The 14,296-nt window shown below is 38.8% G+C and overlaps 1 protein-coding gene across 4 annotated transcripts in view; it reads left to right on the forward strand.

Annotated features, from left to right (window-relative positions):
- Positions 1–14,296, forward strand: part of LOC129731596 (discoidin domain-containing receptor 2) — a 682,978-nt gene that overhangs the window by 437,545 nt on the left and 231,137 nt on the right. For all 4 annotated transcript variants that reach the window (XR_008729043.1, XM_055691707.1, XM_055691706.1 and 1 more), the window contains one exon: positions 13,757–13,904. Coding sequence is in view for 3 of the 4 variants with exons in the window: in XM_055691707.1 (XP_055547682.1) it covers positions 13,757–13,904 (148 nt within the window). In the remaining variant the exon portion in view is untranslated. The remainder of the gene's footprint in view (positions 1–13,756; positions 13,905–14,296) is intronic.

Here is a 14,296-nt window from a genome sequence, read left to right on the forward strand (position 1 = left end):
CGATGCATGGTTCATTACAAAAGAGTTTGCGATGTTACAATGATTCTCTTAGCGTCAACACTCCAGTGCTGATAAAAGTGATTTTCCCCAGCAAAATTCTTCGAAAATTACAGCCAATCATTTTCAATTTTCACTTCCAATGATCGCAGCACTCTTTCACTTACACTAGATTTTCGTCCTAGTAACGTGCTGTTATACTCAGATGAAATAGATCGCGCGCATCGTTCACGGTTACGGAATAAAATTTGACGACAAATCCATTCAAATGATCTTCACTTCAAAGCGAAAAAGTAACACAAACAGTCCACTAAACCAAAATAAACATCACCGATACACTTTTTCACTGACACTGACCGATGCCTTGACAATCTTCGTTAACTGATAAACTGATATTGTTGTCTTGCTTCCATCGCATGAAATATAATGAGGTGTTTTGACAGTTCACTTCCATGCAAAAAGCGGGAAGGGAGAACTCTGAAAAGATTGTAAAAAAATATTGTTTATGGATGCTTTTTTTCACTTTCACTCAAGAGTGTCAACAAATATCAACCCTGCAACTCTCGCTCCTATTTTTTCTTGCTATCTTTCTCGATCATTCTCGTATGGCTGTACTGAGATTGAACCAGCAGATTCTCAGATTGAGTTATTGACACCCAGTGGATATGAGAAGTACTAATCTATCTATTATGAAGTAACGAAATCGTTAGAGCATTTGATAACGATATTAAAACAAAAATTCTCTGTAACAGCTTGTACACAGCAATTGCGGCGGTAACAGTTTTTCGACGCTTGGTTCGGTTTGGTTGCACTAAAAGCATTGTCAATAAACAACTATTACTTCGTTTTGTAACTGAGCGTATTTTAGTTTGGTACATTTTGAATCTGTATGATCATTCATTTTTATTCTCAGTAGAGAATATGCTTCTTCATAACACCAATTGTAATAAAAAGAATTCTATTAATATTTTCCAAATGATCTAATATCTGAAAAATAGTATTGCATTTTTATTTGCTTTTTGACAGCATGAGTTTATTAATTTGATTCTTGAGTATTGTGCTTGTTGTAGGTTAAACTAAAGACAGTGTTAGTTCGCGGCTAAAAATAAATCGCGGGTGGCAAAACAGAAAACTTTTAAATATGTATGGGTATATATATTTATATACAGATCCTGTTAAATTTTGGCACAGTTCAACTTTGAAACAATTTCGGTTCGGAACGGTTTTGCTTTTCTCCTAGTTTTCATTCATATTTTCTTTTAACGAAGAGGATGGCCGGAGTTAATCGACTGGTTTCGGATATATGGCCGGAATATGTTTCAGTAACATGGTAACGATGATCAAAGCAGTGCTTAGAAGTGCTTAAAATCCTACCATGCCTCTCATTGAAAAATGTAAAAATGCGGACCTGTTCCGGTTGTGTTCCGAATACTCGGGGTTTTTGTGCCAGCCCATCAAGCGACACCTATAACCACTGGTTTGAAATTATAAACCTAGTTCATTGGTGGCCATATCTTGAGTTGGGATCGTCACGGACCGCAAAGCAGATCAAATTTGAAAAATCCTGATAGGAACAAACTTCAAGCTGGCACTGACATAATCACGCTACTGAAACGATTTTTGATATTTCCGAGTGAACTCTGTATACTCACGACGATTAACAATGAGAACCCGAAAATGGCAACAAAAGAGACAAGATATTGAATCACTTGTCGGATCTCCACGCTTACTGCGATGGTTGCTGGCTATTCATGAGAGAAAGAAACGAGTGCGATGATATTTTCTCTCTCGTCATAGTCAGCTTGTTGCTTGGATTAATCGCAGCTCTGCCTCCATGACATCAGGACCTGGAATTTTGTTGTCTTCTGCTCGTGCTGCGTCCACCTTTCGATTACCTTACACTAGTCCATAGGAAAGTTGCCGTCCAAGCTCCTGCACAATTGGCTTGCGGCACGCAGCCTTTATGAAAACTGTCAGCTTCTCGTAGAGCTTCCGAGTGTCGTTAGCTTTGTACAGCTCTTCCAACGCTACGCGATATCGGTCCTCTTGTTGATGCTTCTTTCTCCGGAGAACTGAATTTTGGCTGTTCCATGCCTGTCGGTATCGCTCCACGCTCGCTCTCGTACAGTGTTGCAGCATTCTCACTAGTGCTGCGTTTTTCTTCGCGAGTAACTGTTTGCGTTCGCTATCAAAACAGTTGTTTCTATGATCCGAAGCCCTTGTGGGGGTACTAGGGGTAAGCCCGGCAATGAGGGTAAAACCGTCACCCCTAGGATTTAACTAGAAAACGCTAATTAACTGTGTTTTGGAATATATGAAGTGTTGGTATTTAATATTTTAGATATTTTAAGATACATCGAAGCCACCGTGAAACGTCAAACGTCAAAATAATAGACAAAACATACGCTACTGCGGCTGATGCGTAAACGGATGTAATTTTTCGTGAGTGGAACTTAAGCTTTGATTCATTTGAAAAGACTAAAATAATTTTTCGTTGCTCTACAAATTAATGACTGTGTTGTTAGCAATCACAGGAATTCGATCTGAGATAAATTGAAGCGATAAATTTGTAGAAATACTCTTTTAAAAAAAATGTGTGTTGTCGGGGTAACACCGTCACCCAGTGAGTGGGGTAAGCCCGACATGGTCTGAGGCTAGTTGGATGTTACTGACACATATCTCTCATCTATTAACGATGTCTCGCTGCTAAATAAATTAATTAATTGACTTAGAACCATGCACTCAAGTACTTCTGTGATTTATGAATGATTCCCAGGATTATTAGAGGTGTCAAATGTACTGAATCAAGTCACAGAACTGACCGCTTTCCCGGTGGTATTTGGAATATGCTTCAGTTTGGTCAATGAGATCCTGGCTTCGATTAAACTAGTTTATTATATGATTCAAACTGCCACATGATAGGCTTGCCGAGTATCAATTTCTTTCATTGTTTATACATAATGTTTACCGGAACTTGTTCCGGCAATCTCCCCAGAACCAGCTAATCGACAACAACCAAATTCAACAGTAACATACAGAAATGTAAGATCTCTCATTTGGCGGTTTCCGGATTCAAATTGGTTCAGTTAATTCAAGTAAATTAATGAATAAACTTAGGTGCCGGTGTTACCCACAAGGGGTGCCGGTTTCACCCGCACTGGTTGCTAAACGTCGTTTTTATCTTGGTTTCAAAATTTCACTATTCCTTGTAAAATAACAGTTTGAAAGTACTGAAAGCTTTCATATCTTGTAGAAAACAACCTGGGCAATGATTCTGTGAAAGAAATATAACAATATTTGCCATCAAGTGCTACTAAAGAATCATTTTCCTTAGGGGGCCGGGCTTACCCCCAGTACCCCTACTTAGTAGCGCTACAGAAGCGCTATTTATGATAGACTGAATACCAATGGTGGGCACCATTCCGCTAATTCGCTAATCGCTAATTAGCGACGCTAATATTCAGTTAGCGGTTTAGCGATTTCGCTAATTTTTGAGCTGGTTAGCGAAACTGTTAGCGTCACTAGAATTTTGACCTTCGAAACGCTAATCGCTAATTCGCTAAATTCTGTAGAGAAGTGACGATATAACTATTTAGGAAAACTGTGAATTGCTGATGGCGTACGTACATTGCTTCGAAAGATGAACATACTTTACTGCGAAATTTACTTTTGGAACGAATATTTCATTCAAACAACGTTCAATTGTCTCTTTACGACACAAGTGCAAGTCAGTCTTTTTACACTAGAACGGAGTTCCAGTTATCGTACAAGCCACAGGAGCATTTTTCAGAACAAGCTCAAGGTCTAGATTGAATTTTCGGCAACCAAGAACTTTTGTATTTCGGCTTGAAATTATGACAACTTAGGTTTTACCTTTTCGATTCAGATAATAATTGAATTTTTATGAAAATATTCCAAGGTATTTATATTTTATGCAAGCTGAATAACTTTTGTTACTCCTTGATTTTCAAAATCAAGTATGAACACCGTATTGTGAACCTCTTATTGCAAGTAGCTCTCAAAAGTATTTGTTTTCGTTTGTTTTACCACAAAAGATTAAAGTAGTCCAAATCTTACAAAACACGAGCAATAAATATAGCGATATGACTTTTCACATATTGATAAGTTAGCGATTAGCGAAAATTCCGCTAATGTGGGTTTAGCGGTTAGCGTTTAGCGTTTAGCGATTATCGAGCTAAACTTTCCGATTAGCGACTTAGCGACTTAGCGATTAGCGACTTAGCGATTAGCGTCGCTAAATTTTCGGTTAGCGGTGCCCACCACTGCTGAATACTCTTCCAACCATCTTCAAAAGTAGCTACGCCAAGCAGCTCTTCCGCGAATAGCGGTTGCTTCAGCTGCTGCGCGTATTTCTGTGCATCCCTGGCTTCATGTTTGGTTGTGACGTGAGACTTAAGTGGATATTATACACCGTCGATTGTTTTGAGCATATGCATACAGCTGCTGTTAGTGGTCAGAATCTATATCGCACTTCGGTAGGTGCGAAAGTTTCTGACGTCAGAAAGTACCTGCCTCGATTAGAACATGATCAATTTGATTCTCTGGCTGTTGGTCGGTTAATCTCCAGGGGGCTTCGTGAATTTCTTTGCGGAGAAAGAAGGTATTTTGGACTACCTTACCGCGGGAATCCGGTTCTACGTTACTGGCACCACCATTAGTAAATCCTGTTACAACAAGGATCGCTATTAGCTGTTTTGGTTGCTGACGGTGATTAGGGATGCACGAGCCTTAGATACGCACCAGCTCACGAACGTAAACAGCGGTTTTTTGGGTTCCCCAACCCGAAGTTTACCGAAACATCACGATTTTTGTGTGTATGATGCATATTCTGATTTCGATAGCTGTCAATGTATTCATTGCACAACAGTTGCGTAATGCATTTAGAACAATTGTCGTGCAAAGCCAGAGCAATGAATGTGCATTTTGAGAAGACACATTGGTTGATTAGGGCTTTTGCGTACCGTCATCCGGGGTGAGATTGTGCCAAAAAATGATGCTTTTTTGATCTCAAGCTTCTAACGCACACATTAAAGCAAAGAATTCGATCCAAAATACACCAATGCATTCTAGAATGTTTTGTTATCAACTACAACAAATATGGTTGAGTTACAATAAACTATAATTTTGCTAAAAATACATGAACTTTGGCTCAATCTCACCCCTTTTATGGGGTGAGATTGTGCCAAAAACAAAAAGTTGAATTCAATACCTGTTAAATGAACAGTAGTGTGTCTACGAATAATCCACATGACTAACATGATAAAACAGTAAGTATAGGGACGACCATAAACAACGTGGACTATTAAGGGGCTTTAGGGGGTTGATCAGAAACTATGTATCATATGAATTATATAAAAATGTATGGGTGGATCAAATTGATGCATAGAGTAATTAATTATGAGAACGTGGCTTATAGACAGTCTCTATATCCATAGTGGCGTCTCCAGGTAGCCTACAAAGGGGAAACGTTAGCACATGAAGTTTGAGAAGACTTTTCGTTTCAATTATTATGTGTCATTGACAACTGTATATTCCATTGGAGATCTCAAAACCTCTGGAAATGTACCCACAACCCTCCTTCTTCTCTTTAAAAGTCATCAGTTTATATAGAATTGGTGTACAAAATTTTGTTACATTCCATAAGTAATATCAATAATTGAAAATTTCTATCTAACAATTGAGAACAGTAAGCTTCTCAAGCTTTTAGTCATTATTTCAGAGAATACCATTGCTAGACAACATACCTTATGCTGTGGGGACAAAGAACATACCCTATGTAAACAATGCAAGTGTTTTGGTGTATACTGATATAACTTTGTCGTGAATGTGAATCCCGCACACTGTGCCGTTCAATATAGCTTGGCACAATCTCACCCCAAAAGGGCTCGAAAAGTGTACAGTTTGGAAAAACATTATTTTCTGAGCCGGCACAGGTTCAATGCATAATATTTCCTCAACACATTGGAGACGACATCCTAACGTACCAACTGAGCAGTAAGTTGATGTGATTTCTTGATCGGGTTGGTTTTCCTGCGACATTTTTGAATAACGTTATTTGCGCATGTTTTTCACCCTGTATTTTGAAACATTCTTCAAGCGAAACAGTTCACTGATATTATCTATATTCCATTTTAAGTTGTGAATAAATATGTCATGTTTCATAAAGTATTGAATTTGAGGCATTAGGTTTTGTAAATCTCAAGTAATTTAACATACAAACATTTCCCGTTTTGGCTCAATCTCACCCCCGTGGCTTAATCTCACCCCGGCAGACGGTATATAAAGTTGTAGCTTTAGTTATTCTACTTTCCTTGTCTTCTGCAAGCGTAATTCTGCAGGTTTTGCTTAATTGATCAAGCTCTACTTTCGAACATAAGTACCTCAGTGATTTCTAATACAATCATATTTTGGGTTTTTAGATCTCGAAATTTCGAGTTTTTGCCCATACTAAATCTACCTCTCAAAGATTTCTTCCAACATTCTACTTTTAGTGAATTTTTAATATTATAAATTTTGTGTTTTAAAATTTATACTTTCATTGATTCGTATATACAAAGACAAACAAGTTGATTCTATGAAGGTTATAATCTTCTTCTTTTTTCTTCTATATAATAAAAATGCAACGCTGTTTTAGGGTGCAAGACATGTCTTCATGTTAGTTTGATACCCCTCCCTTCTCTATAAAGAAGGGCTCCCATACAAATGAAATACAAATTTCTGCATGACTTTAATCAAACAAATTGAACCAAATTTGAATAGATGCAGTTTTCGAGTGCCAGACATGTCTTCATGGTTGTTTGATATCCCTCCCTTCTCTGTAAGGAAGGGCCGTCATACAAATGAAACACACATTTTTGCATAACACATAATCTAACCAAGCGAATGGAATCAAACTAGGCAAATGACGGTTTTTGTAAGTATAAAATATTTCTACGTGGTTTTACGTCGACTTCTGCTCTCTGGAAGAAAGCCTGAAATCGCCGAACACCTCCACATATGGGTATTTCTGTATTCGAGAAGCAATGAGGTATACAAAGGTGAGGAAGAAGGAGACATTTGTCTGTATTAGTAACGAAAAAGAGGTAAACAGAAGCACGTGTTGGGGTTGTGACGTAGATCTCTAAAAACAAAAAAATGCAACCGAACATTGATTTTTGGGCATTGTTTTTTGACTTCTACGTCATCACTGTTAACAAAAAAGAAGCTCTTTAAACCCGAGACTCAAATCATCTCCGTACCTTTCTATATTCCATTGTTCGAGAAGATGCACGGGAGCCAAAACTTGACCCCAGATTTTGAATCTTTTCAAGGCCATCATATTGATTCAAAATAGTCTTTCGTAATGTAAAGGTTACATTTACAGAATTATTAAAGAGGAGTATTTTGTTACGAAGTAATCATTTGCGATAGCTCTCGAATGCATTTAATGTAACAAACAGCCTTATGTAGTTCGACTCCAAACTTGCGGTCACAAACTTATAGGACCCTTAAATTTATACTTATGCACAACAAATATCGATTTTAGGTATTGTTTGTTCTATTTTTCGTTATAGGGAAACAACCTAAAAAAGTCTTTTTTCAATAATCTTTCGATGTGGTATTCCCTCTTAACCTAATTGCCTAATTGCGAATTCCGGTGTCTGGAAAACAGCCGAAAATGACCAAATAATACCCAATATGAGTGTTTCTTAACCCAGAATGACGCACAGGGGTCAGAAATTGTCTCCAAATGCCATTTTGAAATCCAAGATGGCGACTTCTGGTTTCCGAAAAATAGTGGCAAATGACCAGATACCACCGAATATGGGTATTTCCGGAATTGTTATTGTGCATTGAAGCCACAAATCGACATCCGACAACATTTTGAATTGTAAGATGGCAACTTCCGGTCTTTCAAAAACGGCCAAAAATGTCCGATTTCTATACAATATGAGTATCTTCGGAACCAGAATGACACACAGGAGCTAGAATGGACCACAGACGTAATTTTTAATTCGAAGATGATGACATCCGGTTTCTGAAAAACAGCCGAAAATGACCATATAACACCCAATATGGGTGTTTCTCAAACCAGAATGACGCTCAAGGGCCAGAAATTGTCTCCAAATGCCATTTTAAAGTCCAAGATGGCGACTTACGGTTTCTGAAAAATAGCCTGAAGTGACCAAATACCACCCAATATGAGTATCACCGGATCCAGAATTATGCAAGAAGCTAAAAATTGACCTCAGACACCAGTTTGAATTGTAAAATGGCTGCTTCTGGGAAACAGCCGAGAATAACCGAATATTCAAGTACTGGCTGTGTTAGTGTAGACTAGACTAGACTAGACAGCCGAAAATAACCGAATACTACTTCATATGGATATGTCCGTAATCGAAATGATGTAAAGAAGCCAAGCCTTGATCCTGGACACCATTTTGAATTCGAAGATGATCACCTTCAGTTTCTGGAAAACAACGAAAATAACTGAAATGCACCCAATATATTTGTTGTCATCCCGATAAAACCAACCATTTCAAACGATATAAACAAATCGCAAGGAATCAATGAATTTGAAATGTTTAAAATTATTAAATTAAACACTAAAATAGGCGGGACGAAGTTTGCCGGGTCAGCTAGTATACAATAAGATCACATAGCGAATTTTCTACATAGCAAATACTATTTTACTAGAAATTGTTAGAAAGTAGAAAGAAACCATTGGTAGTATCAATAACCAGCATATGATCTTGCCAGATTGATTTACAATTAGCCTGATATTTTTTCCAGATAATGTTTGGCTCTATATTTCATAGTTTCTGGATATTTGGAAGAATGGTTACTAATATTATTAGCATATGAACCTTAACGAAGCCTGTTGTAAGACGAACACTATACAGTCAGGTTTTTTTCGCGGGGGCTACGCGTAAGAGACCGCGTTAATTAAAAAATCCTCGTAAGGTTAACCAACAAGAAAGGCTTTAGAAAAAACCCGAAACGCTCTACGACCAGTATTTTAAACTGTACTCTTTGACGGTCATTCCGGATCATTCGGAGGGCGGAGGGCTTTTTTTTGAATGAGTCTGTAACCCAATAAGCACTTAGACGTTTTTGGTTTGCAACCTTGTTTAGACTCTTACAAAATATTTAAATACTAAACCAATGTACGAGAAGTATGGATAATATCGTAACAGTCATTTTTACCATGGCCACACTGACAAAAGTCTGAACAAGAAAACAATCTTTTATTTTTTTAAACACTTTGCATAACCCAACACAACGCAATTTAGCTCACAGACAAGGCTCTGTATGCGTATGGCGAAAAAAAAATTATATGTTTACTGTTAGCCGCACACGGCTCGAAGCAATTTCCCATCACAATGATAATGGTAGATATGTGTACCTTTTGATTTACGCTCGAATATCTCGTTAGTTCAAGTGCTTGTCCTCTCACTTTCCCAATGCAAACACACGCACGCTTTCTCCGGGATGAAATGAAAATATATAACAAGGATAACGATCTCCGTGAAGCTTGAAGCGTATCCAAAGTTAATAAAACCGGACAAGAAAAGTGAAGCAAAATACTCCTGCCAGCCAGAAGTAGGATCCTTTAAATCCTATTCAAACATCGTCCATTTACCTTTCAGTCGTCTGCCTGCCCGGCAATCCATTTTCTTCTGCAGAGAGGTGAAAATCTGTGGAGAGAATGTTTGCACACCTGTTTCGCCAGTAGCGGTTCCAGGCCGTTGTTGTTGACCCTGGACACCTGCTAGTAAGAAGCTTCCGCAAAAACTCTGTGTTTCCTTTTCTCGAGGCTTTTGCTAACCAAGAAAAGCGAGACTTGTAACGTGTCATCATCATCATCATCATCATCGTCATCACCATTATCTTTTACGTCATCATAACCCTAACGCATGAAAATAGCGGAAGTATTCTTTATCTAGCTGTTTACTGTCGAGTTTTTCGGTTTTTTACCTTCCACAAGGAGGATGAGTTTAATATTTTTGAGCTACGAATCGATCTTTCTGTTTGCTGTTCTGAAAAACTTTCAACCTCAAAACTTTCAACCACTGTGAAAATTGTGCAGCGCTGGTTAACATTTCCGCAATTATTACTGAACAAAATCCAATTAGTAGCATTCAGATGTGACCCTACTTCATCAAAAGAAAAAAAACATCTTTGGAAGGAAGTTTTGCCCAACCCGCGAATTGCTGCAAAATTGAAACAAAACAGTCCCGACACAAGGAGCGACCGAAAGCTGCGCTTTCCTTTATGTGGCTGGCTGGCTATCCGGTCGAAGTTCACGACATGGGTTCAAGATGTTCTTTGGCAGACGAAACTGAGAATATACAGGATTAGCAGAAAGAGAGAAAACAGAAAAATAATTGAATGTCGTACTACTAAAACAGCCTCCTGAATGGAAAAACCGGTGCTCGGGGGTAGAATAAAAAGAAATCCACTCTTGAAGTGCACCTTACCGCTACCAAAGAAAATGTTGTCGTCATCTTTGTCGTTGTTGTCCCGCTGCCAGAAGGAGGATAATAATGGAGTGTAGCGTAAGGCTCGTGAAATTTGTCATAGCTTAACGAACGGATTTCGAATCACCTGAATCTAATTATCTGGAATTTCCTCCAGCGTTTGGCCGGGTCTTCCGGCGACGTCTGCTGTCGAGCTTATTGTGGCCCGCCGGTCGTGTTTCAAAATTGCCAAAAAAAAGATATAACACCAACTGGATTTTGCTATCGGACATTAGTAGATTGTCTCTTTCAGAGGGAGCGAGCTAAAATAACGCTGGAAATGGTGTTTTATGAGAAAGCATAATTTATCGATTTCGATCAAGTTTGGTGCTTTTAGATGTGCTGAAATTTTTTTGAATTGAAGCGCTAAAACTGCGATGCTTTTGTATTGTATGTTTATTGTTTTTTTTGTTATTTATTTGTTAGTTATCGTCCAGCCTTAAGACTTCATTGAACTTAAGCTAAAAATATCAGATCTCAAATATTTTAGTCAGTGCTCCAAACTCAAACAAGTATTTGACAGGCTTGACCATGAACGCGCTCATTTCAACTATTGTAGATTTGAAAAGAGAATTGTAAGCAGTCGCACTAAATTACTACCCTGCAGTAAAACCAACCAGATGTGCTAACTAGAGATATTACTGATATCCGCATGTAAATTGACATCCGCATCCGCTTCTGTATGATGCATCTCGAGATTACTTTACTTCACACTAACTTTTATCGAGTTATCGATCAGTGATAATCACAAGATAATTTTGTTCGCGTGTACATTAAACAAACCAATCAAAGATTAAACAACAATGATCAACAATATAATTGTATCGAAGCAATCTCAACTGTAGTGATTCACAGAATCATAATGATTTTCGTAAAGTTTGCTCATAAAAATGAGTGCTAACACAATAAGCAATCTGTCTACGAAATTCCAAATCTTCCATTGTCATCTATATCAGCACTCCCATAGCCACTCTTTAACCTCGTACCTGTGGTTTCGAGAAGAAGAAGCCTTGTTGTGCAGCCACGCCGTTTCTTCGCTTCTCCGCAAAGCAACAATAAGGCTGCAAATTCGCCGAATGAAACAGAAGCAAAACTCATTATAGGTAAAAATATCTTCCCATTTCCCGCCATCGTTCGTAGTAAATTTCCCAACGGATGAGATCTCGCCCGGATGTACACTACGAGGGGGTGGATTCCACCGTGTCCGGGCGGAAACGAAGGGATGAACGCCGGGTGGAAGTAGTGCGTGAGACAGCTGCCACCAGCTAATTCTAGCGACCGGGACACCCCGAAAATGAAAATACGAGATACGAGAGAGAGAGAGGAAGAGGAAATATCAACAACTGAATAAATCATAAATCTCGAAGCTTGTTTTTCCACAAAACGTTCTTCTCTCTCGGTGAGACTGAGACCTCATTCTTGTGCTTTTTTTCGCTTCGCTGTTGAATACATATATTTTCCCAGCCAAGCTAACAAAATTGCTTGGTTCCATGGATGACTGCGATGCTGCTGCTTGAATCCACGAAAGCTTGCCATTTCTTGCGAAAGAAGGAAATTTCATTGAAATTAAAGAAAAATATCATTTGCAGAAGAACAAACAAGCGCCGGCCGACGGCGTCTGCTGATGTAATAAGGAAACCGGTAGAACAAAACAGCTCAGCTTCCCCTCGGCTGTTTCTACTGCTCGATCACACGTTGCTACTAGGCGGGAAATGCTTTTTAATTCATGAACTGCTCCGGGTTTAGGCTCTGTGATTTTAAAGTGCTGGTTTACAAATCTTTACTGACAGTATTCATCTAACTGCAGAATAGTTATCTGCGCTGGTTGAAAAAGTAATTCTCTGTTTTTCTGATAGGGAAAGAGAACAGAAAGTTGGTGAAATCAGAATCCCTACCGAATGCCTCCACCAAAGTAATCAGGCAAGCAATTCTGGAACAAATGTGCTTATGCAATCACGAAAGCGTGTAAAAGCGTTGTGCCGTTTCTTTGCCGCTTGTATGCCGGTGCTGTGTGAGGCAGTAGGTGTAGGTATATCCTGTGAACATTCATCCGTCTTCCCACCTGAATTACAGCAAAGCCCAACCCAGATGGCGAGCTGCTCGGTTGGCGTGCGAAACCATCTCCATCAACCGGTACGGATTCGTTCCGCTGCAAATCGGTGGACCCTCTGTGTTATTCGCTTTGATCGCACCACTACCGAACCACCACCGCGCCACTATCTACGTGATGCCGTATCGTATCAGTATGCGACCGAGCGGGCAGGTATTGTGAAGAAAGAATTTATTGTTCTTTTGTGCGGCGCTGTTCGGGAAATCAAAGGAAAAAGTGCCTTACAACACGGACCACAATCGTGGAATTGTTTGTCTTTTTGAAAATATTGCCTGTCGTGAAATATGTTTGGATTTTCATTAGACATCGTTTACCCACCTGACAGCGCAGTGAAAGCTGTTATTTATAGATATTTTGGAAATCTGAATTGCCGTTCAAATTCTCGAAAGGATTGTACAATATTAACTTGCCTCTTTCTTTCGATTAATTTGTACACAATTGCTGGAGATCTGAAGCATAATCTCACAGTACAATCTCTCACAAAGCCCAGTTGCAACCAGTTGCCAAGTAGACACGGGGAAAAGTTTCCCTTGTGCATAGATTGACTTGAGCTTTTCTTCATCTACTTGATGCTAAATACATGTATCGGTTTTGATACTGGAAGATAAACACAATCAAGATAAGTTATTCAATATATCAGTGGTTCCCAACCCGGGGTCCGCAACCGGCAAGGGGGCCACTAGGCTAATCTGAGGCCGCTAAGCTCTTGGTAAATTTGACTGGTGATTTAAATTTCATTCTAGATATCTTTGTGAAAGCGAATTTACAGGACTAATCACGACTGAAAAACGCAGCCTCGTGTCGCAACAAAATTTGTATCTGAAGTTCTTTTGGGGGACGAAGAAGCTCTCTGTGCTTCGCAAAGGGGGCCGCGGAGCTCTTTGTTTCTAGCAAAAGGGGTCGCAGAACTGGAAAAGTTGGGAACCACTGCAATATGTAAATGATTCTACAGGCGATTTGATAGAACTTGAAAAAGAAAAGTAAACCAGCAACGGTTGAACCTATTAGAAAATAGCGAAAGAATATCCGAATGTTATATATTGGCAGTTTTATCATAATTTAAATTTATTTTAAGCAGATTATTCAGTTTAAAATTGATTGATAGCTGTTTTTTTTTATACATTTCCAGATTCTATTGGGCAACACAAACACATACAGTGAAGTGGAGAATGTTCTGCAGCCAATTATCTATGCTTCGAAAATACGCATCTATCCGTACAGTCAGTATGACCGAACGGTTTGCCTCCGAGCGGAAATAATCGGATGCGAATGGGACGGTAAGTTTATCATTTTTTTTTACCATTTCTAATTGTCGCACCTTTTCGTCAGAATCTTTCCGTACGATAGTCATTAGTTCGCCTGTCATGCGTCAGGTTTCTGTGAGTACCTATTTGATTTGTGCAAGATTTTAAATCTCCGGTTTGCATAAATAATTTGACTCAATGTGTTTCATTTTGACTTATTCTGGCTGCGGCCACCAAAATGGTAAAGAGTGGAAAACTGAAAACAGTGCAATTCAATTTAACATTAGACTACCATTTTATTCAACCATTTTGGATCTGGCCTACACGTTGAACAGATATTCCTATGGTAAAAATGTCATTTTGTGCAGTATTAATTTTTTTAAATCACGAAATCAGTAAATTTGATTTGTATATCAGCACAAAAT

The sequence above is a fragment of the Wyeomyia smithii genome, chromosome 3, assembly GCF_029784165.1.
Source record: "Wyeomyia smithii strain HCP4-BCI-WySm-NY-G18 chromosome 3, ASM2978416v1, whole genome shotgun sequence".
NCBI classification, from domain to species: domain Eukaryota; kingdom Metazoa; phylum Arthropoda; class Insecta; order Diptera; family Culicidae; genus Wyeomyia; species Wyeomyia smithii.